This window comes from Pelecanus crispus, chromosome 1 (genome assembly GCF_030463565.1).
Source record: "Pelecanus crispus isolate bPelCri1 chromosome 1, bPelCri1.pri, whole genome shotgun sequence".
In the NCBI taxonomy this organism is placed as follows: Eukaryota; Metazoa; Chordata; class Aves; order Pelecaniformes; family Pelecanidae; genus Pelecanus; species Pelecanus crispus.
In genome coordinates, this window is record NC_134643.1 from 25,738,479 (window position 1) to 25,766,335 (window position 27,857).

Genomic DNA, 27,857 nt, shown 5'->3' on the forward strand with positions numbered 1-27,857 from the left:
TACATAAGATTACTAAATTAGTATTATGTTATAGCATCAACTTTAAATAGCAGTTACTGAGAACAAAGGGAGGAAAGAAATGGATTGCAGTTTTGAGATGTAACGGTGGATGCCTTTTGTACAGTGTTGTGTAGCTCACGTCATCCTTGTTCCTGGCTAATTTAAAAATACATCTTAGCTAAGAAGAGAAACAGTAATTTTTACCTTGCTATTAACTGTGTAACTATATATATCTAATATTTAAATCCACACTGTAGCAACAAAATGTATTTTACAGGCAAGAGAAAATCTATATTAGGAGTTCTGTGCTGCAAATAATTTATTTTAAGATGAATATGCTAGCAAGGCATAATTTGGAGACTGACTGTAATGATTTTGCTTGATTCCCCCCCCCCCCCCCCCCCCCCTTAACTGTGTTGGAAATACATGATGATGCAAAAGATTTTATCATTATCTGCTACAATATGGTAAGGTACCTCACCGCAAGTCTTAGAGTTAACAAACTTTAGATCTTTAAAACACTTTGAGATTGTCTGCTTGAAGTCATTATGCGAGTGAAAATGACCCTATCTGCAAGGATGGCAACTAATAGAGACACAGCCTGCTAAACCAGAAAAACAGCTTTCAACAAATTGCCAGGTAGCAGCAGCACTGAGGTTTTTGTTATTCCCAACCTGCTATCTGTGCTGCTTAACCTGTTTTGAGTGGCTGTGTTCTGAACAGGACACCGTTTTCATCTTTGACATAATTTCTGATTGTATTAAAAGGGGGGGTGAGTGAAAGCTGCTTTTTTTTTTATTATTATTTACAACATACATGCTATTTCATTAGGAAAAAAAAATCATCTTGCAAACTGAAAATGAGTTTGAACGTTTAACCAAGTTGACTACATAATGACACAAAATAACATAGCTTTCTGTAGAGTTACTGCTGGTCCTATTCTACCCTGAGTTCAAGCTCAATCCAGGTTTTAGAAAAAAGAGCATTAACAGTAGTAATGGGAAATTTCTGTCCTTTTGGTGGGAAGCAGGTCCATGTTCAAATGCCTAACAATGTCCGTGAAAGATGGTAACTGATCGTGGCATACTGATACTGAATATGGATATACTGCTGAAAGATAACTTTTTTTCAGGATTCTCCCACAGTTGTGACACAGAAATGGATATTTCACCTCGGCTGTGGATGTCATTTACCTGGACTTTAGCAAAGCTTTTGACACCGTCTCCCATAATATTCTTCTTGGGAAGCTGGCAGCTCATGGCTTGGACGGGCGTAGTCTTCACTGGGTAAAAAACTGGTTGGGTGGCGGAGCCCAGAGAGTTGTGGTAAATAGAGTTAAGTCCAGTTGGCAGCTGGTCACGAGCGGTGTTCCCCAGGGCTCTGTTTTGGGGCCAGTCTTGTTTAATATCTTTATCAATGATCTGGATGAGGGGATCGAGTGCACCCTCAGTAAGTTTGCAGATGACACCAAGCTGGGCAGGAGTGTCGATCTGCTGGAGGGTAGGATGTCCCTGCAGAGGGACCTGGACAGGCTGGACTGATGGGCCGAGGCCCACTGTATGAGGTTCAACAAGGCCAAGTGCCTGGTTCTGCACTTGGGTCACAACAACCCCATGCAACGCTACAGGCTTGGGGAAGAGTGGCTGGAAAGCTGCCTGGCCGAAAAGGATCTGGGGGTGTTGGTAGATAGCCGGCTGAACATGAGCCAGCAGTGTGCCCAGGTGGCCAAGAAGGCCAACAGCATCCTGGCTTGTATCAGGAATGGTGTGGCCAGCAGGAGCAGGGAGGTGATTGTGCCCCTGTACTCGGCGCTGGTGAGGCCGCACCTGGAATACTGTGTCCAGTTTTGGGGCCCTCACTACAAGAAGGACATTGAGGTGCTGGAGCGTGTCCAGAGAAGGGCAATGAAGCTGGTGAAGGGTCTGGAGCACAGGCCTTATGAGGAGCGGCTGAGGGAACTGGGGTTGTTTAGCCTGGAGAAGAGGAGGCTGAGGGGAGACCTTATGGCTCTCTACAACTCCCTGAAAGGAGGTTGTAGTGAGGTGGGTGTTGGTCTCTTCTAACACGTAGTTAGCGATAGGATGAGAGGAAATAGCCTTAAGTTGTGTCAGGGGAGGTTTAGATTGGATACTGGGAAAAAATTCTTCATGGAAATGGTTGTCAAACAGGCTGCCCAGAGAGGTGGTGGAGTCCCCATCCCTGGAGGTGTTCAAAAAATGGGTAGATGTGGCACTTGGGGACATGGTTTAGTCTAGTCTACCCTTGATTGGTTTAGTGTGGACTTGGTAGTGTAGGTTAATGGTTGGACTGGATGATCTTAAAGGTCTTTTCCAACCTAAACGATTCTATGATTCTAAAGCGGTTGTGTGAAGCGAGTCTCGTCTCAGTTTTCCTGTAGTGGGCTGAAACATGAGTTGTCTCGGGAATCACACATCAAACACCAGGAAATCCAGTTTCATATGGTTTTAATTCTGGTACAAGTGTCTTAATCTGCCCTCCACAGCCTCAGTCCTCGCACCTGGTTACCGACATCCAAACGTGCCGACTTCTCATAATATCCCGGAAAGGGTTTGGGGTGTTGGCAGCATTCCTGCTGCTATCTGCAGGAGACACTGAAGGGAAAACATGGTGTTTTACTACGTTAATGCTGCTATAAGCTGCTAAGAGTTCATCTTCGCCTTGCTACGGATCGATGGCCGGGCAGCCCGGTGTGCCAGCGCTGCACGGCGCCGAGGCACCGGTACCGGCCGAGGCAGCGGCGGAGGCAGCGAGCACGGGCAGCCGCGGGCGCTGCCTTCCGAGGCGCGGTGGCGCTCCCGGTAGCGGCGGCGGGGCCAGGCGGGGCCAGGCGGGGCCAGGCGGGGCCAGGCGGCCCGCTCAGCCGCTGCCCTTCACCGCTGCCCGTTCCCCCCCCTCGCGGGCCTTGCTCGTCCGGAGGCGCGCAGGGCCCGCTGCCCCCGCAGTGCGCATGCTCCTGGCCCTGCGGCCCCGGCCTCCGCGCGGCACCGCCCGCTCCCGGTTGCCATAGCTACCGCGACGCCGCCGCCACGGAGAGCCGCCCGGGCCGCTGCGGGGGCCGGGGGGGGAAAGCAACGGGTGCGGGGCCGGGCCGGGCAACCCCACCCCTGTGCCCAACCGCGGGCGCAGCCCTCCGGCCCCCGGCGCTCCCCGTGGCGAGGGCCGCTGTCCCCCGGGGGAGCGGCCCGGCCTGGCGGTGCCGGCTCGGCCTGGCGGTGCCGGCCCGGCCTGCTGGCGGTAGCGGCCGCGTGCCTGGCTCCTGCGGGAGCTTCTTCCCGGTTGCGGCTGGGTTTTTTTTAGTGAGTATGGGATTTGGATTTTTCCAGCCCGTGTCATTTCGGTGGCAGCACGGAAAACCTTGAAGGTGTGCTGTCTCCGGGCGATACTGCTCTGTATATATGTCTGTCTCATTATATATGCATGTAGATACGTATAAAGAAAGAATTACGCTGACTACCTGCTGGCAATGCTATGGAGTATTACGTTTGTTAAACACCGGTGAGAAGATGTGTTTTGGTGGAAGCAAAGCCCTCATGCTATTCTAAACAGGCTATTTGGGAATAGGTGCAGAAAAAGCTTTTCAGGGTGTTAAGTCACCCCTATGTTTGATAGTAGCAATGTGCTAATATGCAATTTTAAATAGATACTGTGATTATTCTTGCAGAAAGGTTAAAAACGTGCAACTGATACTTTAGGAAATGGAAGATACATCGGGTAGTTGCTTTGAAGTCGTTACAACGGAGAGGTCAGGTGCAGAGCAGCCACCTGCATCCTTGGAAAGAAGAGCAGTCGGAGAGGGCAAGAATGGGGACCTGGCAGAGAAGCCTCTGCTTCCAGAAGCTACAAGCACTGTACAGTTAGAGGGCTGTGAGCAGCAGTCTTCTCTGGAGCAGTCAGCTCTGAAGGAACAGGAGCAGTCAAGTTCAGCACAGTGGGAATTACCCAGCAAAGGACTAGGCGAGCAAGAAGTGATCACAAATAACGAGCAAGACGTATTTGAGCCAGGTGCCCCATTCAGCGCATCATCTGAGAGCACATCACCTGTTACCAATGAGAATTTCTCTACTTTACTTGAATTAAGAAATTCAGAAAGGGAAGAACAAACATCTCAAAACTTAGTGCTATCAGAAAATACTGCAAGTGGGACAGTAGCAGGTAAAGAAGTTATTAAAAAGTTGGGCATCAGGGCTTTAAAGAGTTGTTTTTTTTTTTTCTTCAACTTCATTATGGCTTCTTGCACCCCCCACATCCTCATTCTGTTCATGTTTGCTGGGTTTTGGTCTTGAAATGACTTTTTAAATTCTCATGTAAGTGCTTGAAAAAGTGAGGAATGTATTCTTTATCTCAAGTTGCAGTAGTAATTTATAGACTAATATGGCATTTTATAGAGTGATCTTCATTTCCAGAAATGTGTGTATGTATATGTCTTGTACACGCATTTGAAAAACAGCAGTGCATAATTCATATGAATACGTGGGCTACTAACAGTGTAGACTAGGCCATAGCAATCGCTTTACTATTTTACATCTCTTAGATTCCCCTGTAACTTACCTGCCACCCTTCTGTTATCCGTACCTTTCACCTGCAGTCCCCAAGACACTCCATCATTTCCTGCACTTGTTCCTCTCCATTCTGGGTGTCCCGTGTTACTTCCTCTTCCCAATTCAGTGCCCCATTTTCTTAGGTCTTCAGAGCAGAAGGCAGCGCATCCCATTCAGCAGGTGAGCACAGTGAGTGACCCTTCGGAGTATGGAGCTGCTGACTGCCTTCCTCTTGGCTGGGCTGCATTCAGATGCTCTCATTCTGAGCAGCTGGCGATCGCTTCCTAGGAAGGGCACTGTGCCAAAGCCAGATAGACTTTTATCAAAAAGTCTTCTTTTATCAAAAAGAAGTAATTTCTGGAACCTCAAGTTAAGTAGGTTCAGAATGTAGTCTTTGAATAAACACTATGTCAAGTATTGTGTGAAAGACAACAATGATTCAGCCATCGTATGCTTAGATCAGGTCTAATGGAGCAGGTTTAGGTAAGATTTTTCAATAAAAGTTCACTGTATAAATGGGTAACTTTGGTTTAAAATTATGCATTTGCAAATAAAACATTTACTTGTTATAACTTTTTAAAAATTGTAGTTTGAATGACTTTTTATGTGGTGACAGTGTTACATTGGATATCTCTTTAAAAAGTGTATGACAATACTGTTTCAGCTTTCAAGTAGACTGTCCTTCCAGCCCAAAAATCTATGATTATTCTGTGTTGCAGTGTTTCAATAAAATCATGTCAGGGTAAACTTGAGTTATTTTATTTACTTGTTTGTTTTGAGAAGCATATTAGGAATTAATTTTGGTTTTATTTTTAGGAAGCATGATTGAGGATGGTAAAGCTCTTAAGAGGACTAGGGCTAACTATGATGAGACTGTCGAGTCTGAGAAGTTATGTCTTGGTCAGGAACATTTTCCTGAGAAAGCAGTTCAACAGGATTACCACATGCCTGATGTCATAACTGTCAGAGTACAAACAGGTAAATGCTGTTTTAAATGTGTATCGATGTACACAATCGTGCTCTAATCTCAACCTGTTACTAAAAGAAACAATATTTCTATCTTGGAACTTCCATTTTAACAGATACTGATTCATTCCAAGATGTAGTTGTAAAAATTGAAAGACCTACCTGTCATAAACCATTTCTGGGTGGATTTAAGAACAGGATAACAGGAGTGGAATTTCATAACGCAGGATCACAAACGGTACCCAAAAAACGACCTGACAAAGGAATTCAATTATTTTGTAGGGAAACACAGGTAATGGCTCTGTAGTGTCTTTTTAGAATGTTGTTTTTGCCAAACAGACTAGAATGTTGATGTAATTATTTCCAATAGGAATGAGGAAATAGATCAGAAATAAGTGTGCAATTGAATGTATTTAGTGGATGAATATCATTAGTCTTGTGATTTTTGTTATAAATAGCTAATTTTGCCACTTATTGTAATGAGGAAAAAATCTCTGTGTATTTTGTTATAATCTGACATGCACTTTTTTCCCCAGACCGTTTTTGAAAAAAATAAGCCACAACAAACAAAAAATACAACATCAACACAGATGACAAAAATTGGTTTGTATGTGTCAAACATGACTGACAAACTAGTAACTCCTGGAAAGTATCTTACAGCGGATGAATACCATAAACGTAGACTTGAAGCAGTAAGTTCTCATCTGTTTGTATCTGTAAAGGAAAGTATTACGAAGGTTATCTGAATATTTAATGTGTTCAAAGAGTGAATTTAACAGTGAACTGCAAAATGTCTCCTTAATCTTCACATTTTGTAATCATTCAGATATGGGGGAAGCATATGTCTGCTCATTTACAATATTAGTGTTTTTAATGACCTTTGAGACCTTGTGGGTTTTTTAAATATTAAGAATTGTGATTTTACTGGCTTCTGTCTTACAGTGACAGTTAAGCTTCCACACAGAGCATTAGGGATTAAAACCAGCTTGTCCATATGGCATTCTCATGATCTCTTTAGAAGGACCTAAGCTACAGACTAGATATAAGGAAGACATCTTTTACAATGAGGGTGGTGAAAAACTGGTACAGGCTGCCCAGAGAGATGGTAGAGGCCCCATCCCTGGTAACATTCAAGGTCAGGTTGGACGAGGCTCTGAGCAACCTGATGTAGTTGAAGATGTCCCTGCTCATTGCAGGAGGGTTGGACTAGATGACCTTTTAAGGTTCCTTCCAACCCACACCATTCCGTGATTCCATGATTCTACATACTCAATATATGGCCTCAAATGAATAGTGTATTGGGTTAGGATTTAGGAGACCTGCATTCAGCTTATGGGTTTTGTGGTTTTCGAGTTTGTTTGTTTGTTTTAACAGGCCTGACAGGTTACCTTTGGCATGCTGTTCTGTTTTGGATTGTGTTCAAGCTCCTGCTTTGGCATTAAGGTAGAACCTGGCTGTTCAAACACATGCAGTCCATCTGTGGAGTTTTTTGGTGTGCTGAGTCACGTCATGCAGACGATTCTGATGACAGATTCTGTATAGTCATTGTGTGGAGGATGCCATTTAGGCATTCCAGATTGCTTTTTGAAAACCACCTATTCAGTGACTACGCACCTAACTGAAGAACACCCAACATCATGTTAGGTTACGGCTTTGTAAATGGCCTAGTCATTAATTTGATCGCTTAAAATAGTCTGAATCTAACTCAATGGAGAAACAGTTGGTTCCCCATGTGTCCAAGTAGGATAATTATATTGACGTGGCTGGCAAGATGCTTTGAAATCTTCTGGGTAGAAGTTTTCTGTAAGAATTGCTTATTTGGTCAGCATCAGCTGATGGCAGTAAGCGTCTTGTAGAAGTGGAACCCAAATAGGTAGCCATTTCCTCAGGGGTGCCAGTATGTTCTCCTCTGATCATTACTGCCACTTACTGAAATCTGTAATGTATCTGTAGGTAATCTATAATGCACAGTAGAGAGATATCAACTTGGTGTTGGTTGAAGTTGATGGATTTGCACAGTGCGGCGTAGTTCCATATTGAAATACTAGGTGAAGACATATTCAAGAGAAATGTTAGCTTAAGATATCTCTAGAGACAGTGTAACTATATTAGTGGGGTTTTGTGCTTGACAGCGTTCAACGCTGAACAATACGTATTAGCTCATGGTATTGACCTGGCTAAACTGCTTGAGGTGCAAGTGCTAACTCAGCTGGTGGAAGCTCAGGCTTGTGCGTTGTGCTCCCTTAGCTAGTATAGACATTTTGCTAGTCTTTAACGGCCAAAGCTTTGGAATGTGGATTTTTTAATTTTCTTTTTTCAGTTCTGTCGTAACAGCATTGGTAATTTCACTTTCATTATTTGTTTACAAATGAAGTGCAGTTGATTTTGTGTGTATGTGTGTTGATTTTTGCCTTTGCAAATTCAAAAGAAATTTTGCAAATATGTGTCTAAATTCCCAATCTAGACACTATATAAATGGATAGTAAAATGAGGACCTCTGCCCACAAAGCTGAAGAGAAAAGAATAATACATGGCAAAAGGTGTTTTTTAAGGAGAGATTTGAAAAAGAAAAATAGATCTTGTAATTGCAGTTTATACTTTAACTTGATTATTTGATCCTAGTTTCTCCACTGTGCTCACTGATTAAACTCCTGCAGTTACCTACATAAATAAGCATACTAGTGTTTAGACTCGTAGTACATGACTGTTTTTGTAACATTTAGGTTTGTTTGACTACATGACAAATCTTAGAAAATGTAGTTAAGTGGCTAGAAAAAAATAACAGTTAAGAAAAAAGTATTATGCTGTATTGTTTTAAACTCACAATTCTTTGGTATTGTATCACATATAGGTAATAGTATTACAGACATATTTCCGTCGTTGGCATGCTATAAATGTAGTACAAAATCTGAGGGAAGAAAAGAGGTTAAGGCTGGCATGGGAGGCACAAGAAGAGTTACGGAGAAAAAAAGAGAAAGAAGAAAAACTGAGAAGGGAGCATGAACGAAGACTGAACCCTAAAACAAAAGAAGACTTTGAGCTACTGTACCAAGCTTTAGAATGTAAGGTTTTTTTTTTAAAGGGCTACTCTTAAATCAGCAAAAGACTACAGTTTGTTTAAAACAAACTCTTCTGGTTTTGACATGTTTTTATAGATACTTACTTGATTTTTTTGACTTACACTGGAATTTCTTTCATTTTTAAAGAATTATTTGACTTCCATATATTTCTAGAAGCAGAAAAGGCCTTGACACTGTGTAAGCACTGTTTAGCAATACATAAAACATCCCTGTGTTATCAACACTGTTTTCATCACAAATCCAAAACATAGCCCCATGTTTGGGGCTGGAAAAATAAGGTGAATGCTGCAGATATTTGACATAACTTACAGGAGAATAATGTTGCAAATGTAACAAAAATCCTAGAGTATGTCCTTTTGGAAAAAAAAAAACCAAAACCAATAGAAAGCAGTGGACTTGTAGCAGCATGTAATGAAACTGCAAGAGTTCTTTTTAAAATGTCACCTTTTAAGCAAGATGCTTGCATTGTGACTTGTAACAACACATATGTTAATACAGCTATAGTGTTTGCTTATGACATAACTCTTCGTCAGTTTGGACATTACTGTACCTATAGCAGAACTGGCCTAATGGATTACCTGCTTCATTGCAAAGCCACCTGACCTACCTTAAACCATCCCAGGTTTTTCTTCCATGGTAAACTGAGCATAAAACTGGTGGCGTGTGTTATTCACAGAGTTTAGGATCATGATTCAAGAATTCCCAAGTTATACGGTAATCTTTTAATACCATCATACTTCGTGTGGCATTGAACAGATCCTTTTGTCTGAGTGTATAAATGACTTATAAGTATTACTGTTTGTGACGAATGTAAAAATTATTACTGGTCTTAAAATTCAGAATTTTGGGAATAGTGTCTTCATGAGATTTGTGGTTTGTTAGGGGTTGTTTTCCCCACCCCCTTTTTTTCTTCATAGATAGATAGCTCTTCACAAGAATCAAGCCTTTTAAAGGTATGTCTGACTAGGTAATCAACTCATATAATAATTTTTTTCCTCTCCACTTATGGCAAGTGCTACTATTTGGTATCTAATTTCCTGCACTATTTTCTTTAAAAAAATGCTTCCTAGCTAGTGTGCTATCAAATGTATGATCCACTTTTTTTTTTTTAAAGTATGATGAGTCTTATTTGCAATAGTAACAACAAAGCTGAGTTAAAGTTGTGAATGAATGCTGCTATTCCAAATATTTTTAGATTTAAAATTTAAGGTTATATAAGTGCCTCTTTTGCTTAATTTAATGTCATTGGATTCACAAATAATAAAACTTTCAGCTTTGCATGTTCAGGAATTTAATATCTAGACAACCTGAAAAAGCACGTGCCACTTCAAAACTGGAACAGAACAAACTCCACTATTTGAAATGTCTTTTTAACGTTTTGTTAAAAATAATGGTCTGGTATCAATCTTTTGGGTTTGTTTTTGTTTACCAATGTTGACTAGTTGCTTCTCTACATGGAGACTTGCAGTCATGCTCTTTATTTTAATAGAGCTTAGTAGTTCTAGGAAGTTTTTTTTCTACCTGCATCTGAAACTACTTTTACATTCTTATAGTGTCAACAGTCTACACAAGCTAAATCATTGTGACAGTAATAGAATGAGACTATTGTCCTCTAGAGATCTGTGAAGGTTATTGCTGCTGATCACAACAGGGGGATACTATTACAGGGTCAGCCAGTGCAAGCAATTCCTGTTGGTACAAAAACTTGCCTGTTGACTGTATGGTGCAAATGAGACGTATATATATATTCAGTGTGACTGCATATAGAGACATTGATTTTTTTATTTGAAAAGCATGAACTACTTCCTTTTATAAAAGCTGGAATAAAATTTATAATGGCTAAAATATCTGTAGAACAGATAATCTAAGAGGAATGTTTTTAACTTGATTGCATGTATATGGTGAATCAGAAGGTGAGTATTGATGATACCTGACAGCTTCTTCATTTCTGTAAGTACAAAATTGCTTACTGTATTTATTAGCTCTACCTTTGAAGTTGCTGCCCCCTTCAGGCATATAAAGCTTCATGTAAATTAATTCTATACAGTGCTTTTGTTTGCTGAAATGGCTTTATTTAAAAATATCTCTTGGGGTACTCAGAACTTGTCAGACAGCTGTCATATTAATACTAATGCTTGGAGAGCCTTAAGGAAATGAATTGAAATATTTTTAAATGGAAAACATAAAGTATTGTAGATAAGGAAGCCACAAGCAGAAAATAAACCTTCTTCCTTTCCTTCCTCCTGCCTCTAATCTTACCTGATACAGGATTTTATAGTTTTTTTCAGTAAGTGTGCATTGCTTATTGGATTGTTTTCTTTACACTGGGTTTTGCTTTTGCATAACTGTTCTGGAACAATAACAACACTTTGAGATATTATTCAGGAATGTTGAATTGTTGGATCTTATAAAATTCCCTACAGAACTCCAGGTGTATTTAAAATGGAACAGACTCTTCAGAAAAGCCAAGAATTGCTACAGTGTATGCAAAGGAAAACACTATTCAGTAAACACAATTTGATTTTACTAACGGATTTCTGTAAGGGCATATAGTCTGTGTATCAGCACTTAGTCAAAAAATGGGTACTACAAAATTAGCCATGATAGACACATATGTATACATCTGAATGTTTCTGTCACTAAGTAGTCTAACTTACAATTATAATTGTAAGTGCAGCAGGTACCTGTGGTTTGGTGATTTGACCCTAAGAGTCAGAAGGCCAGGTTCTTATACAGCGTGTACTGATTCACGTATTCATTATTATCTTCTGGTCTGCACACCACTTCCACTTGAAGGGTTCTGTTGTAGAAGAGTAAAGGGGGAGTAAAGCAGTGACTGTCTAATTATTAATGTGCATCCATCTGCCTTAGATGGCGAAAGATGATACTGCTCAAATATTCAGTGTAAGAACTGGAATTGCTAAATGTGACTGTCAGTCAACTTTTATCTCAGTTTTGGAGGACTTCAAGCTTCTTTAGATTTTACTCATTTATGCAGGGAGAAGCAGTAATATTCTCAGCACTGACTACTAGTGGTACCACAGTAAGATGCTGTCCTTAATCTGTTGAGAAGATCTCCATGGTATCTTTTCTTGTGACTTTGATGAGCAATTGTTTAAGAAGCTCCTATTGCTCATACCTTTTGGAGCTCTTTGAGTCTCAAACAGTTATTTTAGATGCAAAATCGTGAAGAAATAATTTAATCACACGTTTCCACAGGAGCTAAATTCTTTTTCTCATATAAAGCTCCTTTTTCTCCTCACCCATTTTTGAGTCTGGAGTAGGAATTGACAGTTTGGAATTGATGTACACACACATACTCTCACAGAACACCTGTATAATTTTCATTCATTTCTGGGCCGTTTTGTGTGTATTGAAAATATGCGTAACAATCAATTCCCTAACGTAGAAACTGGCTTTTAATGGGTATTGAGAATGAAATATGTTTTTTCTTAAATATGAAAGTAGAAGTTTCACTGGAAAACATCTTGTTAAAAATACCCAAAATATTTGTATCCGTAGTATGGAGGCAGGAGGAGACCGAACGGATTAACAAAACTTTTACTGGAGCTGAAAGAAAGGCAGCATTTTGTGGACTTCTGGAACAAGAGGCACAGCTGATTGCTTCCATTGGGAGACACAAACTAAATGCAGATGAGGAGAATCAACAAAAAGCAATACTGCACTTTCTGGATAAGGTCAGTGATGAAATTTTAGGCTGAACATAAAGAATACCAAAGTACAGGAACAGAAAAGACATCTGCAAACTACCTGCCAAAAGTAACTTTTGGAGCTTTAACAGTTAATCATGGGAATGCTAATGTTATAAGTATCCAAATTATCTAGTTGTTCTTGTCAATACAATTCAGTAAATTTCTTTTTCCAAGCTCAGAATTTCTTAGCTCTATGACTGATTGAAGGACTAACGGTGCATCATTAAGACTGTTAACTACCTGTGTCTATGGTAAATCTCAGGTGTGTATATAAAATATGAAAAAATAGCACTGAGTGGATTAATTTTGTATTAAGTAACTATTCTGCATAAAGAACATGATTCTGATGGCGCTGTTAAGAGCATTAAAGGCTCAAATTCTAACAATTCAGAATGGTTAATTTGAGGTTATAAAGCTTCAGGATATTGCATACCATTCTGTATTTTGTATTGTGTGCATTACAGTGATGTAGGAATTCATGCATGAAACTCTGCTCTTTCCTAATCTGTTTTTGAAACTTTAAAAATTTGGCTACTAGTTTCTCTTTAAAAAAATACTCAGTTTCACTAATCAAAACTAATGACTAAGTGACTGTCCCTCTGGTATGTTCTGTTCATTGTTCTCTATACTGAAAAGTTTGCTATTGCATTTAAATTTAAATGCAAAAGTTTAAGCAAGTATTTGTAAAATTAAACTGTAACCCTGCAGAATGCATTAATTCATTCTTTTATTTTTTTATTCTTCCCTCAGAAATGTTATCCTTCAGGCACTAGATTTATTTCCCCATTGAGCACAGGCCTCTAGTCATCCTATGTCTGTCTTTAAAGAAAGCATTTATTCTGTTTTCATGTATAGGATAGAAACCCAGAAGAGCTTTGACTGAATCTTTTATCATATTGAACTCAGTTATTAATTCACTAGTTTCAGTTGCATGAGAACTTTATCTTGAGATTTTATTCTTGTAAAATCTTTGGGATGAAATTTAATGCAAGCGTTGTTCAGGCTTTCATCTATAAAACAAAGATGAGGATTCATTCATACAAAAAGATGATTTAGAAAGGCATTAGATTCAATAGCACCTTAATGTAAAATACAAAAAAAAAGTCTGTTTCAGGTAGACGTCCCAACAAACCATCCCCTCAGAAAAAAGAAATTGTTTATTTTCTGGCTGTTTTCATAGTATATGACATAATTATGATAAGAAATACTGCAACAGAAATAGGTTTTTTACTGTCTAATTTTTTTTTTTTAATTTTGGCTATTTAGTGCTCAAAAGTAAAAATGGCAGTTTTGTCCAGAAGAGACTTTTTTTCATTCTTTTTATTACTGATGTATGGGAACTGGACTGTAAAAAATGATTTGATAAAATCTATTACCTTTCTTTATTATGAACAAATTATTTATCTGAAATGTTGGTGGAACTGTTACCAAGTTTATTGCTGTGATGTGATTGTATTCTCTGTTACTGCTTTCAAGAGTGCAAAAAACCAGAAAACTAAATATTTAGAAATGATATCAAAACCTGGAATAATTTCTTTGTTGAATATTTGCTTCTACTATTTACAAACTGTTCTGTTATCTTCTCAGAAAAAGAAGCCTGGTACAGTGAGTCTCTATTTTTCCTTTAAGAACTGCTTTCCAATGTCCTACCCTATATAGATTACTTCCACTATATATTCTCACAAGTTGAACAGTTTTCTTACATCTAGGAATTGGAAGCAAAATGTTCTTCACTACCAGAATTCTTAGTGACAATTGATGCTTGGAGATTCAGGAGACACAAGAGACAAGAGATGCTATCTCTTTCCAAACAGTGTACATGTTTCTGAAGCACTTACTACTAATTTATTTATTCATATTTTAAATTTATAAATTGTGTTTTTCATTAAAGAGACTGATTTCTTTTTAATTTGAAAATCTCATGAGCTTCTGAACTACTGCAACTTTTTCTTTCCATGTTTTTTTATCATGTCAGCTATAAGGTTTTGAGTGTTCTAAACTGTTGCCATAGATAGCAGCCTAACTCAGAGGTAAAGAAAGTAACAATTTCTGCATTTCTTAAAAAATAAAATAAATAAAAAATAATTTTGGAAATCTCAAAATTAAATGGATGGTTTGTTATGACTGTAACAGTGCAATTTAAACACTTTAAAGTGTAGCATGAAATTTATTGTTGGAGTGCTAGATTATAGATAATTCAGTTATTTCTTGAACTTTGAGCTGATAATGTTCATCTGGACACTTGCCAGTTAAAGCTGAAGTAACACCTTTCACATCTGAAGACTGGAAGCATTTCACTTTGCTGCAATAGCCAATGTGATATGAAACTTGCTTCTCCATGGAAACCTTCATTCCCTTCTTTGCTACTTCAGGCATGTCCCTTCTCATGCATGTGTGCTTTTACAATGGTTGCTACTGGTTGTGCGCGCACTACGTTCTAGGGGGTTCTTTTCTTAGCTGAGCTCATTCTTCAGCATTTGTGTTTGGAAGTACTTGATTAAGCTTTTATACAGCAATCATATTTTCTTAAAGGAATTTGTGTAATTATTAGCTGTCACTCAGTTCATACCTTTCATGCTTTGTGCTATTTCTGCACCCACCCTATGGATTTTTTTTTTTTTACTTTTCTAACCTTTTTCTCTCTGTGTCTGTGGTGGTGTGCTTCTCTCCTCAGGTGCTTTTTTTCCACTTTCGTGCATTGGCAGCAGAGTGCAGTTATAGTAGTCTTGCTTTCTGAAGTAATACAGATAACAGAATTATTGTAAATTTTGCAGCACTGCCAGCAGACTAAAAGGCAAAAAAAGCTGGCAAAAAATCTCAAAGTTTTAGTTTCTCGCATCAATCTTGAATACATGAAAATAGTCCTGAAATCAGAGAGCTTGTGATTCTTTCTAAAATACTGGAAATCTTCATATTGATGAGACCTCTGGGTTGGTTTGTTGGAGGTTTTTTTCAGTAAAAAGCTGCATAATTTCTGTCTTTTAAAATGATCTTATTTTATGTAATACCCAGTTATGATGAGGTAGAAAGAAAAATTACAGAAGTTATAGATATGATATCATGCTTTGAATAATTTAGATATTATCATAATATAGTTGGTCTGTGTTAAGGGTCATTTGCAGAGAGGAATACCAAAACTGCTAGCTCATATATGGGTTGTTGCAAATTTATCAGAAGAACCTAGTTTTAATAACCACTTCCTAGGGTAAACTCTGCCCATTGACTCTCCCTAGCATAAGCAAATGACCTTTCTGTCTTATGATAAGTGATTTCATTGAAGAGGATCAAATCATAGAATGCTTTGGGTTGGAAGGGACCTTGAGAGATCATCGAGCCCAACCCCCCCTGCAGTGAGCAGGGATTGAACCTGTGAACTTGCATTATTAGCACCATGCTCTAACCAACTGAGCTAACCCAAATGTAGGTACTGAATTAACTACTCTCTGGAAAATGGTGATTTTTGCCAATCTACCTTACAAAGGAGTTACAGCGTGATATAGCTTCTAAGTTGGTTGGGTTATTTTTGTTGTTTGCTTGGGTTTTGTTTGGGTTGGTTTTTTTTTTTTTTTTTTTTAGTATTTCTAGTACTGTACAAAGATAGCGAAACAAAGTCATGAAGTTACAGTAGAATGCTCCCTTTTTATGACAGAGAGAAAATTGCCTCTCTCTAGTTTTGCAGAAGTTCAAAGATTTCACTAAGGAATTAAGAGTTTTATTTTCTACTAATGTCTGGTTTTGCTATTGCATTTCTTAATCAATGGCTCTGAATTGTGACCTTTGACTAACAATACCTCCTTTAATTAGAGTTCCACTACCACTGATAATGTAATTAAATGTCGGTTATTCAGTGTTAAATCCTTTTTCAGTTATTTTGTCTTGCTTACCTAACTTTATAATTTACTTATTTAAAAGTGAGGAAAGCTCTATTTTGATTGTGGTGGTGACTAATCATATCTGTTCTAACTATCTAATGTTCTTGGTATTTTTATGATTCATCACCATAGGAAGCCTGTATATTTGGTCAAAATAATGATTACATCAATGCTGGGGTCATATCCAGAAAACTGCTAGGCATGTGAATGCTGCATGAAGTGTTGCTGTAGTTAACTCGCACGAAGACTGCGAAGTGAATTTCACAACTGTTTTTGAACACTCAAGTTCCAAATACAGTGAAAGAGAATAATTAATACACAGAATGAAGTTCCAAATAGTTGTGCCCATTAAGGAAAGGGAGTGGAGTTAGGTAATGATGGAGAGAGGGTTTTGAATACTATCTTTCTAATGGGTTTAGATACTTACCTCACTATATAACAGTGTGGTTTGCCACCAAAACCAGTCCTCTTGAAAGGAGACTGGACTTAAGTGTTCAAAAAACGGGTAGATGTGGCACTTCGGGACATGGTTTAGTCTAGTCTACCCTTGATTGGCTTAGAGTAGACTTGGTAGTGTAGGTTAATGGTTGGACTGGATGATCTTAAAGGTCTTTTCCAACCTAAACGATTCTATGATTCTATGACTTTTCAAACTAAGTGGGGCAGCTGACACCATGTAACTTTTCACTGTCTATAGAAGTTAAAGATGTGCAAAGAGGCAGTTGACGTAGTAGGCATATGGCATGTGGTTAAGTTAGCAAGCAACTTCACCAACTAGGTGAAGTGTCCGGTAAGGTGTAGACTCATACTCTGCTTTAGTCAGGTTTAACAAAATCTGTGCCTTCTATCCGTCTGTATAGCTAGCATAAATAGAACAGTTCCCTGGAGATATTTTGTACTGCAGTAGACTCTGGGGCCTTAAATTTGCAATCTTTACACAGCCAACAGTCCCATTGATTTTTACGGATGGTTTAGAGGGATTTATGTCTGCAAGATGAAATGCAGAGCAAACGTGTTCTAACACTACTGTCAGTAAATTATTTTAAAGAAGTAGAGCATATTCCTGCAGGAGAATATTATTTACTTTTAATATACTGTAAATAAAAATTTTCATGACCTGCAACGTTAAACAAAGTGTGCAATTGAATACTTGCTGTGGTGGAAAAGGTACTGTATAAATATCGGCAATAGAATTAGCCTTTTGTATTAGTCAAGCATTAATGTTAAGTCCCTATTTGCTGTGGTGAAACTTGATGTAATGTAATGCACTTGTTCAGCTGGTGATCAGTTTATAATAGCTCAGAGTTATACAAATTGTTTCTCAAGTGTGCACAACCTAAGAGATGGAAAGCATATGATGGAAAAATCACTGAAATGGATACACAGTACACACTCCGTGCCAGAGAACTATTTGAAATCTACCGCAGCATTAGCATGAATGACATCCCAAAAGATGAGAGAATAGATGTGCTGTTAACACTCAGACGTACAGTGAAGGTATGTTTTATTTTTCTATTTATGTTTGGCTTGAAGCTGTAGTTCCCAAAGATACAGTGACTTAATTATGTTGACACATAAGCAATGCTTCTTCTGGTAAACAGGTGCCAGGATGATCAGCTGGCAGCAAGAGAAAGCCTAGTGTACTGCCTGGCATGAGAGTATAATTTACATTCCAGATATACTCTATGTTCATATTTCACTTTGTGATGTGCACATTTTTCTTCAAGTTGTGTTACAATTTTAACCCTGTGGCTTTAGACTTTTTTGTACATTAATACATAATACAATTTTAGTACAAAGTTTAGCTTAATATTTACAACAACTTGATGAAAACCATGGCAGAGATGTAAGTGACTATTACTATTTTTTTTTTCTCAGTTCTTTGAAATGTCTGTTTAGAGCCTGATCCCCTCTGTTGGTTTGGGTTACTAAAACTGGCAAATACTGATTTTTTTTTTTTTATTATTTATTTTTTTTATTTACCCCCGCTCCCCACCCCCACTGCTGCTGCCACTGTTCCCAGAGAATTAGAAGCTGGCTGCATTTCTCTTAGTCTTTCATATTTGTTTATTTACTTATTTATTCATGTGCAAAAAGAATAATATGAGTTTCAATGTACTTTCGGGATCGTACTGTTGACATCAAACTAGAATAGAATGCTGCTTCCTGGTCTTATAAAAGCAAATGAATGTCTTGCTGTTTGCTTTGGTAGTACCAGAATTTGTTTTAAAGCTAATATAGCATTGGGAGTATTGCTGGTTTATAAACTCCTGCCCATCTTAATACAAGTCAATATCGCTGTAGTGAACAAATTCTAGAATTTTTGTAAAATAGCACTCTATTTTAGGTAAGAAAACATTAGACTCATTCACCTCTTAAACTCTCTCTGGAGAATCTCCTGCTAGGCATTTGAAATACTGAAATGACTAATTTCCAAGCATGACTTTTGTGTGGTGGGTTTTTTTGTTTGGGTGTTTTGGGGTTTTTTTTAACCATCTACTGTGTATATACATTACACCTCCTATCTCATAGCCAAAGGAAGCTTCTTAGGGAGATATTTCTTAGGGCTTTTGGAGACTGAAAATTTTGCATGTGTTCTGTGCCTCTACTTAGCATTTTTTAATGCCTCCAGGTTTACAGTTCCTCACAGCTTTGGTAAATATACAGGCCTCTTAAAGCAGGATATGTAAGCATTCTCACTTTTTTAGTTCTTTACATTAGTTTTCTCTGTTTTCCTAAGACACTAAGGGGTTCTTATATGAACGTGTTCTTACGTGAACCTGCAGAGGTATGAAAGATTGGCAAAGAATCTATAGTTTGCTTTTATACCTGCGTAAGAATTATTTTGTTTGTTTGCTTCCTTATTGTTGTGGAGTTTGTTTTCCTTTTTCTGTGTGTTTACTTTCAGGAACATGAATGTAAATTAACACAGGAAATAGTGGAATTAATTGACAGGGAGGTTGATCTTATGTCGAGAGAGGTGAAAGAGTGCAACTTAGAAGGACTGAGGAAAAGAATTTGTACCTTATTTCTTCAGTATATTAAAACTCCAAAGTTCAACCCTGAAGTCGCTCAGATGCTTAAGGTATTGTTCCTATTTTGCAGTCTGACATAGTGGCTATCGAACTAAGGATGGTGGAGAAGGGGAATGGAAAACAATTAAAGCTTTTTTTTATTTTAGATTTTGCTGGAGGATTTCCTCAAGAAGTAAAAAGTAGCAAGTACACAGGCTTCACACAAATAAGCTTATATAGTCATATATGAAACATGGGGCAGACATGGGTATAAGAAGCTGACAAATGGCTGGCAGCACTGAGAGCACCCAGGAACACTATGCATGAAATAAAAAAATCTGAGAATTGTAAATGGTAGATCTTATGGGATGGTAACAGTAAATCGTAATAGCAAATGGGGAATCAATAGAGAGAGCAATTACCTTTTCTCCACTGGGCAAGAGGCAGCATCCCATGTGTCCAGAAAGAAAGATCATTGCCATTGTCAAAGTGATGTCTAATGAGCTTGTGCCTAAGCAAGAGCTGTTACAGGCTTCTGTTGTACAAGCAGTTGCTACCTCATGAGAAGCAGATATAGCTATGAAGTGGAGATAGTGGTGGACACCTCTCAAGTTGTGTGATTGCTTTTCTTTTCTGATTACAGATTACAATTAAAAATGTCATTCACCATCATATGTTGCTGCTTTAGGCAGCAACATGTATTCTTCATCTATCAGAAGAGGATTCCTCTTACAGTGGTTGATGGTATCTCAGGGGTAGAGAATCTGTCAGTAAATGTTAGTGGGATTTAGAACCAACCAGCAGTTATATTACACTAGGTTTATGAACAGGGTTACCTAGATGGGTCGTAGCAGAGACTGGAGATGGGAGATCTTTGGCTTCTGTAGCTTTTGGTTAACTCTACCTTGAGTTGAAGGCCGAATTGCACCTATAGTTGTATTTGAATCTTGTAACCTTCTGTAGACCATAAAAAATATCGCAGTTCATCAACAGACAGTCAAGGCAACCAAATCCTCAGGTAATTTCAAAAAAAGGCAGATGACCACAATAGGTAGCTGAACTATCAGACTACTCAAACTATCCAATTACAGCCTTGGGCTGTCTGCACAGACTACATTAAATTCTCTCCAGAACCCATGAAGCTGTATGAGGGTGAGGAGGTCGTTAGCAAGTTTAGTTTATTATTTTCTCCTATATTGTTTTTGGACATGTGGCCCTGATGATTTTATATTATGCCAAAATATTAATACGCCCATAATCTCAAGGTTTTATCTTTGACATAAAAGGCAGATTCTATAAGAAAAATTAAATGCAAAAGAATTAGTTTCTCTTTTCTCTGTGTTGTCAACTTTCCAGAGTGGCTGATAATCTGCATACATAAAAGTGCTAGCAAGACCACTGGAGCATAATGTCTAGGATCTTCATATAGCTTAAAAATTAATTGACTGATTTGTATAAGTAATTTTAACAACTAGAGTAAGAAAACAGAATGGCTTTTGGTCTTCTATTTTTTTTAAAAAAAAAAAAAACCTATTGGGGATTTTAAAATAAATATTACTGGCTTTTACATATTAAAATACTTGCATGAATATATGTAAAATGTATTCCAATAGAATTAGGGTGACACACAAGTAATACACACATACTTTGTGGTAAATTAACTTTTTTTTTTAAATCTTTTAGGTTCCACCAGATCCCTTAAAGCTTTATAAAAATGTTAACTTCTGTCATAGTTGCAAAAATTACTTGCCATCTTCTGAGTTTCCTGTTCCTGCTAATTCCCGCACCATTGGCAGATGCCACTTATGTTGCAAGCTTGATAATGAGGCTCGGCGACGAGAAGCATTTTTGAAGTACAAACTTATACTCGAAAATCTCAGAAAGTCTGAAGCTGATTATCAGGATGATGCTAAAATTGTTTTCTTAGTTCAGGTACTGTCTGAAAGAGCATTGCTAGTAATGGAAACCAGTGGCTTTGACTATAATTTTTTCTTTATTTTGTGTATGTGGTTGACAGGTGGCGAAATAGGCTAAAAGCTACAAAAACTTCTTGTGATATGGGATATTCCATACCATAAAGAAGAAGCACTTAAGCTTTTGAAGTATAGCTGTACTTTCAAAAGTGGTTACAAGCTATGCATTAAAAGAAAGTAGAAGTCCAGCTGACAGGTCAAAGAATCAGATGCTCCAAATTCTTCTTCTGGTTCTGCTATGGCCACCCTGTTGCTTAAAGATACTGGCTTCATCTGTAAAGCAACAATAATGTTTTTGTGACTATAATGTTCAAGACATAATGCTAGTAAAACATTTTAAGCCCCATATTTGGACTGGTTTAGTAATACAATTAAATTGGTTTGTGTTCTCAGAAGGAAAAAAATAAAGAAGCTCACGTTTTGACGTTCCTGTTCTATGTTAGCAGAATATCTGTATAGTTGAAAGTTTTACTGTTTTGCATATATTAGGAGAGAGATTCACTAAATATTTTAATTTTCTAATTTTTTACCATCATCTGTAATCATCTGTAATCTTTTGCAATATTACTATGTAGCTAATGTTTCTTAATAATCATTACCAGAACAACTCAGTTCAAAGAACTTCTTGCCTCTGTCTTCAGCAAATTCCCTCTTTGAGCTGTTATTACTTATTTTGCCAACAAAAGAATTTGACATCCAGTATCCACTAGGAAAGTTTTAAATCTGAGGTAACTGCAAAGTGTTATTTATTGAAAATACTGAACAGCTGAGATTTATTTGCCCTTTCTGAGATTTAGCAATAAAAATCTCTACAACATCAACATCCATAGAACAGTTTTTGAACTGTATTTTCAGTATGTCTGAAACAACAACCAAGCAAATAAAAGCCAGTCATCAATATCCCGCTGCTACCAAAACAAGCCATGCTGTGGTTTAGCACTTTGCTAATGGCAGCTGCCAAAAGAAAGAGTGGGATTCTTTAATTATCATGCCTGTGTTAAGAAACATTATCAATGAACCTGGATTTTGTAGATGTTGTTCATCCATACTGGTTTTCACTTAAGCTGCAAAGTTTTTGACTGTGTCTAACTTAGTTTATCTTAATATGTAAACATCCTTTAAAATCTTCTGGACCTCTCTCACATGACATCACTTGTGATGGCTGGTGGCCATTTGATGCACTGAAACATGACTGCTTCTTAACTGCTGACACCGAAAACCCTCACTTGCAGTTCCATTTGTGGTTGTACCACTGAAATCTCTAGATACTGTGTAATGTTCATCCAAATTAACTTCAAGTTCTTCTCTTTAGAGTTGTAAATATCTAAACAGAGGTTTGTATCTTAAATCACTAATTTCCTTGTTTTTTTTCCTAACATTTCCTTAAATTATTAAATTTCGTGCTACTTGCATTTTTCCCTTCCCTTCCCAACAACCATCTGTCCTCTACTCCACTTATATCCAGAAAACAGCTCTAAGGCATCTAGAAATGACTTGGGCACAACTAGAAGTCCTTTGCGGCAGCTATGACAGCTTCATTCATTGCCTAGTGCAGTACCATTACTGGCTCTGACTGTATTGTCTGTGGGTAGATGCAAGACTTTTGTGAGAAGAGAAAAGATTTTTGGTTTTTTAGATCTCTTCCATACTGATTCTAACTGTATTTGGAGCTCTCCCAGGTGCACAAGAACCTGGGAGGGGGCACAGCCAGGACAGCTGACCCAAAGGGCTATTCCATACCATATGACGTTATGCTCAGTATAGAAACTGGGGGGCTGGTTGATGGAGAACCACTGCTTGGGAACTGGCTGGGTATCAGTCAGTGGGTGGTGAGCAATTGCATTGTGCATCACTTGTTTTGTATATTATTATTATTATTATTTATTATTTTGCCTTCCTTTCCTGTCCTATTAAACTGTCTTTGTCAACCCACAGATTTTACTTTTTTTTTTCCCATTCTCTCCTCCATCCCACTGGGGAGGGGGGCAGTGAGTGAATGGCTGTGTGGTGTTTAGCTGCCTGCTGGGTCAAATCACAAAAATGAGCAACATTCTAATGGGAATGTCATATTCATCTGAAGTTACAAATACATTAAACTCCTTTAGCGGTTTGCTGCCTACCCTCTTTTCCCAGTCTCAGCTGCTGAACCTTGCTCCAAACCTGTCAGATGACAGTGCTGAAGGCTATTTATGTTTCTTGTGAGCACAGAACAAATTATTCGGGGGGTGGGAGGGAAGCATCATTTGAAATGAATTGACTGTAAGATTTCACAGCAAAATGCACACCTACCTTTAGAAAGTGCAGAAGAATTCTCTTAAATCACACCCTTCCCCATAACCTGAGAAGTTTTAACATAGAACAATCTTTTGCCTATTTTTCAGGCAGAAAAATAATTGTAATCCAGAAAAAAGGAAGAGTCAAATTATGGATCTGTTTTTCATGGACCCTTATATGCCTCAATATAGATTTTTGCAAGATCTGGTAACTTTTTTGATGTATAGCTTAGCATGCAAATAGTAGTACTTGCTAGTATGTCTCCTTGCAAATTTCTGGCTTCTAAGAAGATACAGAAGTTAGTTGAAATTTTGTGAAAAGGAGGAAGTACTGAAAACAGAAGCCAATTAGTGAAACCTAATAAAGGAGGCCCTGTAGGACCAGATTTAAGACCAGATGTAGGAGCAGTCCTACGTTCCCGGAATCAGTAGGCACAGATTTATTACCAGTGGAGTTTCTAAGCCCAGCTTTTATCTTCCATTTTCCCTGGCAAGAATTTACATGGGCTTCTGGATTTTGGAAGCAAGATGGATGAGAATACATGAGGCTACATTTCACTAAAGCACTGTGTTTGTATAGTTTCATTTATTCTTTGTCAGGAATTTAATAAGTAACATGTAAGCACTATTATTTAATTAAGTCAATCAAGATTTCTTTTTAGAGGAATACGGCTTCTTAAAATGTCTAGCTTGGAGGAAAACCTATTTAAAAGTCTGTTGTTTACAGACTGCTGTAGGTAAAAATCTTCTAATAATTTTCTATGACTAATACAGAGAAGAATTAATGGAGGGTGACAGAAAAACTTGCCAAAGTTCAGTGGTAACAGCTGTCCCAATTTTTTTTTTTTTTTTTTTGTCATTCAAGAGGCTGCTTTTTATCAAGGTTTAGTAGTGATTTCAGATGGCTAGTAATAAATTAAACAAAGAAAGCTTGACACAAATTAACCTTAGACATAAGGTAAAAGTACATTTAAAGGCCTTTCTGTACTACAGAACCTTTATAAACAGACCTTCTATTATCTTTTGTTAATATTGTAGCATAGCTACCTGATCTTATAATCTCATCTGGCAAAATGAACAACAGTATCATGAGCACAATAAACTCTTCATATGTCAACAGCAGAGTGAGGGGAAGAAAGCAAAGCAGGCAGTGATTTGGGGTCTGTCACAGGTGGGAGTTTTTCTTGTCCTAATTTCCCACATTTTCCAGGGCAATTTATTCTGATGATATGCAAACTTTAAGTAATTTAGTAGTGTAATAACTAATTTATTGAATAACATTAATTCTGAACCAAAGAATGAAATGGTGAAGTCATCTCAGTAATGACAGAGATGGATTGTTGTTATTAACCAAAAAGATCTGAACAGGCTTAAGCATGCTACATGAGAAAAAACATGAGATTTAAGAAGCTTTATAAGAGCAGATAAGCAATCAGGTTGTCAATGGAAGATATGAATTGCCATTGGCAGGGACAATCAAAGTAAGAATGTAGCATTTTAGAGATGATACAAGAAAAATGCAATAAATAATTACACCATGCTAAAGGAAGATGTGTATGTCTAGGCATTCTTTAACCAGGTGATTATATGACATATGCATAGAATTACTCAAAGCTTTATTTGGATTCTTTTATGGTTACAATGCTTTTGTTGTAGAATGAAACATCCTTCTTCCTTCTTAACCGTGTTTTCCATTTCAGCATCAAGACCTGCAGTACATGATTGAGAACATATGGGGCTGTCAGTCAGCTCTCAGTGCCTGCCGTGACCTCTATGATTTGGTTATGGTCAGATGGGATAAGCAGCGTGAGTGGTCTCCGTGGAACACTATTCTCCTCACTAAAGATGAGGCAGGTGCACATCTTGGGCTGTGTAACCTTCAGGAGGTAAAATTTGATGGATTTAGTTTTTTACAATATTTATGTTATGTTTTAATTGAATCCTATGACTAATGATATTTGGCCAAATTTAGCCCCTACACTCATCCATGTTTAAATTGGCCCATTGTGACTATTTAAATGATTGCATCTGTACTATTAAATAAAACAGGCGCCAGTCCAGAGGGCAGCTGACATAGTACAGCTCACATCCATGTACTTGAACTCTGTCTTGCCCCAGTTGTCTCTCCTGAAATGCAAGAAGCTAAGTGGCCTGTGCTCTTCCCTCAGCTGAGATCAGACAAGACCTGGCCTGGATGAAAAACATCCTAAGGACTAACCATAAATACTGTGACAATTGCGTGCCTGTGGTCTTGCACATGCTCTGGCCTCATTAGTTTCCGGCCTTATAAATTTCTCACTAAATAACAGAATGGCTCTTTGTCTAGAACTTAACCATTTGTCATAATAAAATTTGTCTCAATTTACTTTCTTACATAGATGTCATTTAAGTACCCCTGACAATGTAATCTTATAGTTTGTAGTTAAGCAATAAAAACGTAATTGCTCTTCTGAGTTGAAAAAACTTAAAAATTTGTTAAAGAAGTCATTGGGACTGTGTATTTTTATACCACTCCCCCCAGATTCCATATCTAAACATGGTAGTCTGCTAAATACCTCACTCCACTGGACATTATATTGTAGAGTATTTAGTTTTCTAAGGCACAACAGAATCCTGTGAGTTCTGTTTGTCCTGCAATTAGTAATGGATTATTAAGCCTTTCACCTCTAGGTTATTGGTTTATGTAAGTAGTGATCTGAGGTCATTGTTGTATTAGTGTCCTTTTGTTCAGGGTGCTCTTAATTCAATTTCTAGCACAACATGTGTGCATCACAAATCCAACTTCATCTGTTACTCGTTGCCCTATTTGTTGGAAGTCTTGAGAGTATCTGGTACCTAAACTGACAGAGCAAATTAATTGCTCTCTTAATGAAATGTTTGTTTTGGGCATGAAATATATTAGTCAGGGAATTCTAAGGGTAAAAGGAATTCTGCCATCCATGATATTTTTTGTGTGTGTGCCCAACTTGTGTCTTCAAGCACTTACATGTTTATGTGAGCATTAGCTTTAAAAGGTAAAATCAGTTTCAAGCTGGAAATTCCTTTATTGACTCCTCTGTCTCACTTCCAGTCAACAAGGCTGCTCAGGCAGTCTGAATCTAGCGATGCCTCTCTGCATCCATAAATTTATGTTATATATATGTTATTATTACCATTATGGCAGGCAAAGATTCTGATTATGCACTTGTCTGGTTTAACTTCCTAAGTCTGGATGTCATAGTCAAAGAGATGGCATTAACTTGATTAGGTCCAGAGCTTCAGGGGAGGTGGGAGTTAGGCCAGAAGAGCAACAGGTAAGGTAGGCAAGCCTACGTAAAAATCATAAGGTATTTTCACTTAGCTCTGCTTTCACCTGCTACAAAAAGAGAAGCAGGACAGCTCTAGTGAGGAGTCATCTTTCTTCACTGGTAATGGCCGAAGCTCTATTTCAAAAAAAATGAGTGTGAAATAAGGAAAATGAGGCAAAGTTAGAATGTCATAAGCTGAATCATTGTTTTTCATTCACTGAAACAAAAAAAGGCCTCTCAAGCACTTTCTTTAATAGAAATTATGCATAATGATGACTATAGCGAGAGCAAGGGTTTTTTTCAACTAAATATTCTGGTTATTTATTACATCATCTGAACTACTACTAATTACTAGAAGTTTAGGAAAATGTCACCACTGAACTCAAAGGCTGATTGAAATGCTGCAAAATGCTGCCATGATTATTTGTAAGTAATCACTCTGATTCTTATGAAGGAAATTTCCCGTAGGCATCACCTTGCAAATGTTGATATTTAAGCATTGCCTTTTTTAATTTTCAAAGGCAAGTACAAATGTTCTTACCTGGAAAAAAAATAAATAAGTATTATCTTGAACAGATTAAAAAATGTCAGAAGTTTTTCTGGTTTTAAAATATTTCACGTGGTTAGTAATTTTCACTATTGGGCCATAAGGTAGCAGTATAGAACTACAAAATACTTCATTATGTATCATACATGAATAAATTATCTGGCTTAGTTTATTGAAGGGTCGCTATTTATACTGTGTAAAATATGAAGCAACATGTAGATTGCTAGATATTGTAATTGTATTTAATGGGATTTGGATTTTTTTTTCCTTTCAGGCTTATGAAGCGGCATTTATTCACAGAATAAAACATAAGCATATCCGGGCAAAAACCTACTTTGCTCAGATTCCGGCGATGGCATCATTTTTGCATAGGAGTGACAATCAGGCTAATGCAAATGAATTTTTAATAGCTACGCCTATTCCTCCTGGTAAAAAAATATAAGTCTTAGGCAAAGTTAACTGAAGTTAAAGAAGTAAGCTGAATTACTGATTAATACAATTTCCTTGGTTTTAAAGAAATGTATTTTTTCATCAATACCTTAACTGTATTACACATATCAAAATAAACTTCTG

General features: G+C 37.8%; 1 protein-coding gene across 1 annotated transcript; it reads left to right on the plus strand.

Annotated features, from left to right (window-relative positions):
• The first annotated feature begins 3,696 nt into the window (after window positions 1–3,696).
• On the plus strand, window positions 3,697–27,762 carry IQUB (IQ motif and ubiquitin domain containing). The gene is made up of 11 exons (XM_075719666.1): window positions 3,697–4,173; window positions 5,376–5,537; window positions 5,642–5,817; window positions 6,062–6,217; window positions 8,377–8,587; window positions 12,128–12,303; window positions 17,517–17,687; window positions 19,099–19,275; window positions 20,888–21,136; window positions 25,151–25,336; window positions 27,559–27,762. The coding sequence occupies exons 1-11, from the start codon at window positions 3,717–3,719 to the stop codon at window positions 27,724–27,726; spliced, it is 2,289 nt and encodes a 762-aa protein (XP_075575781.1). The 5' UTR covers window positions 3,697–3,716; the 3' UTR covers window positions 27,727–27,762.
• Window positions 27,763–27,857: the final 95 nt, after the last annotated feature.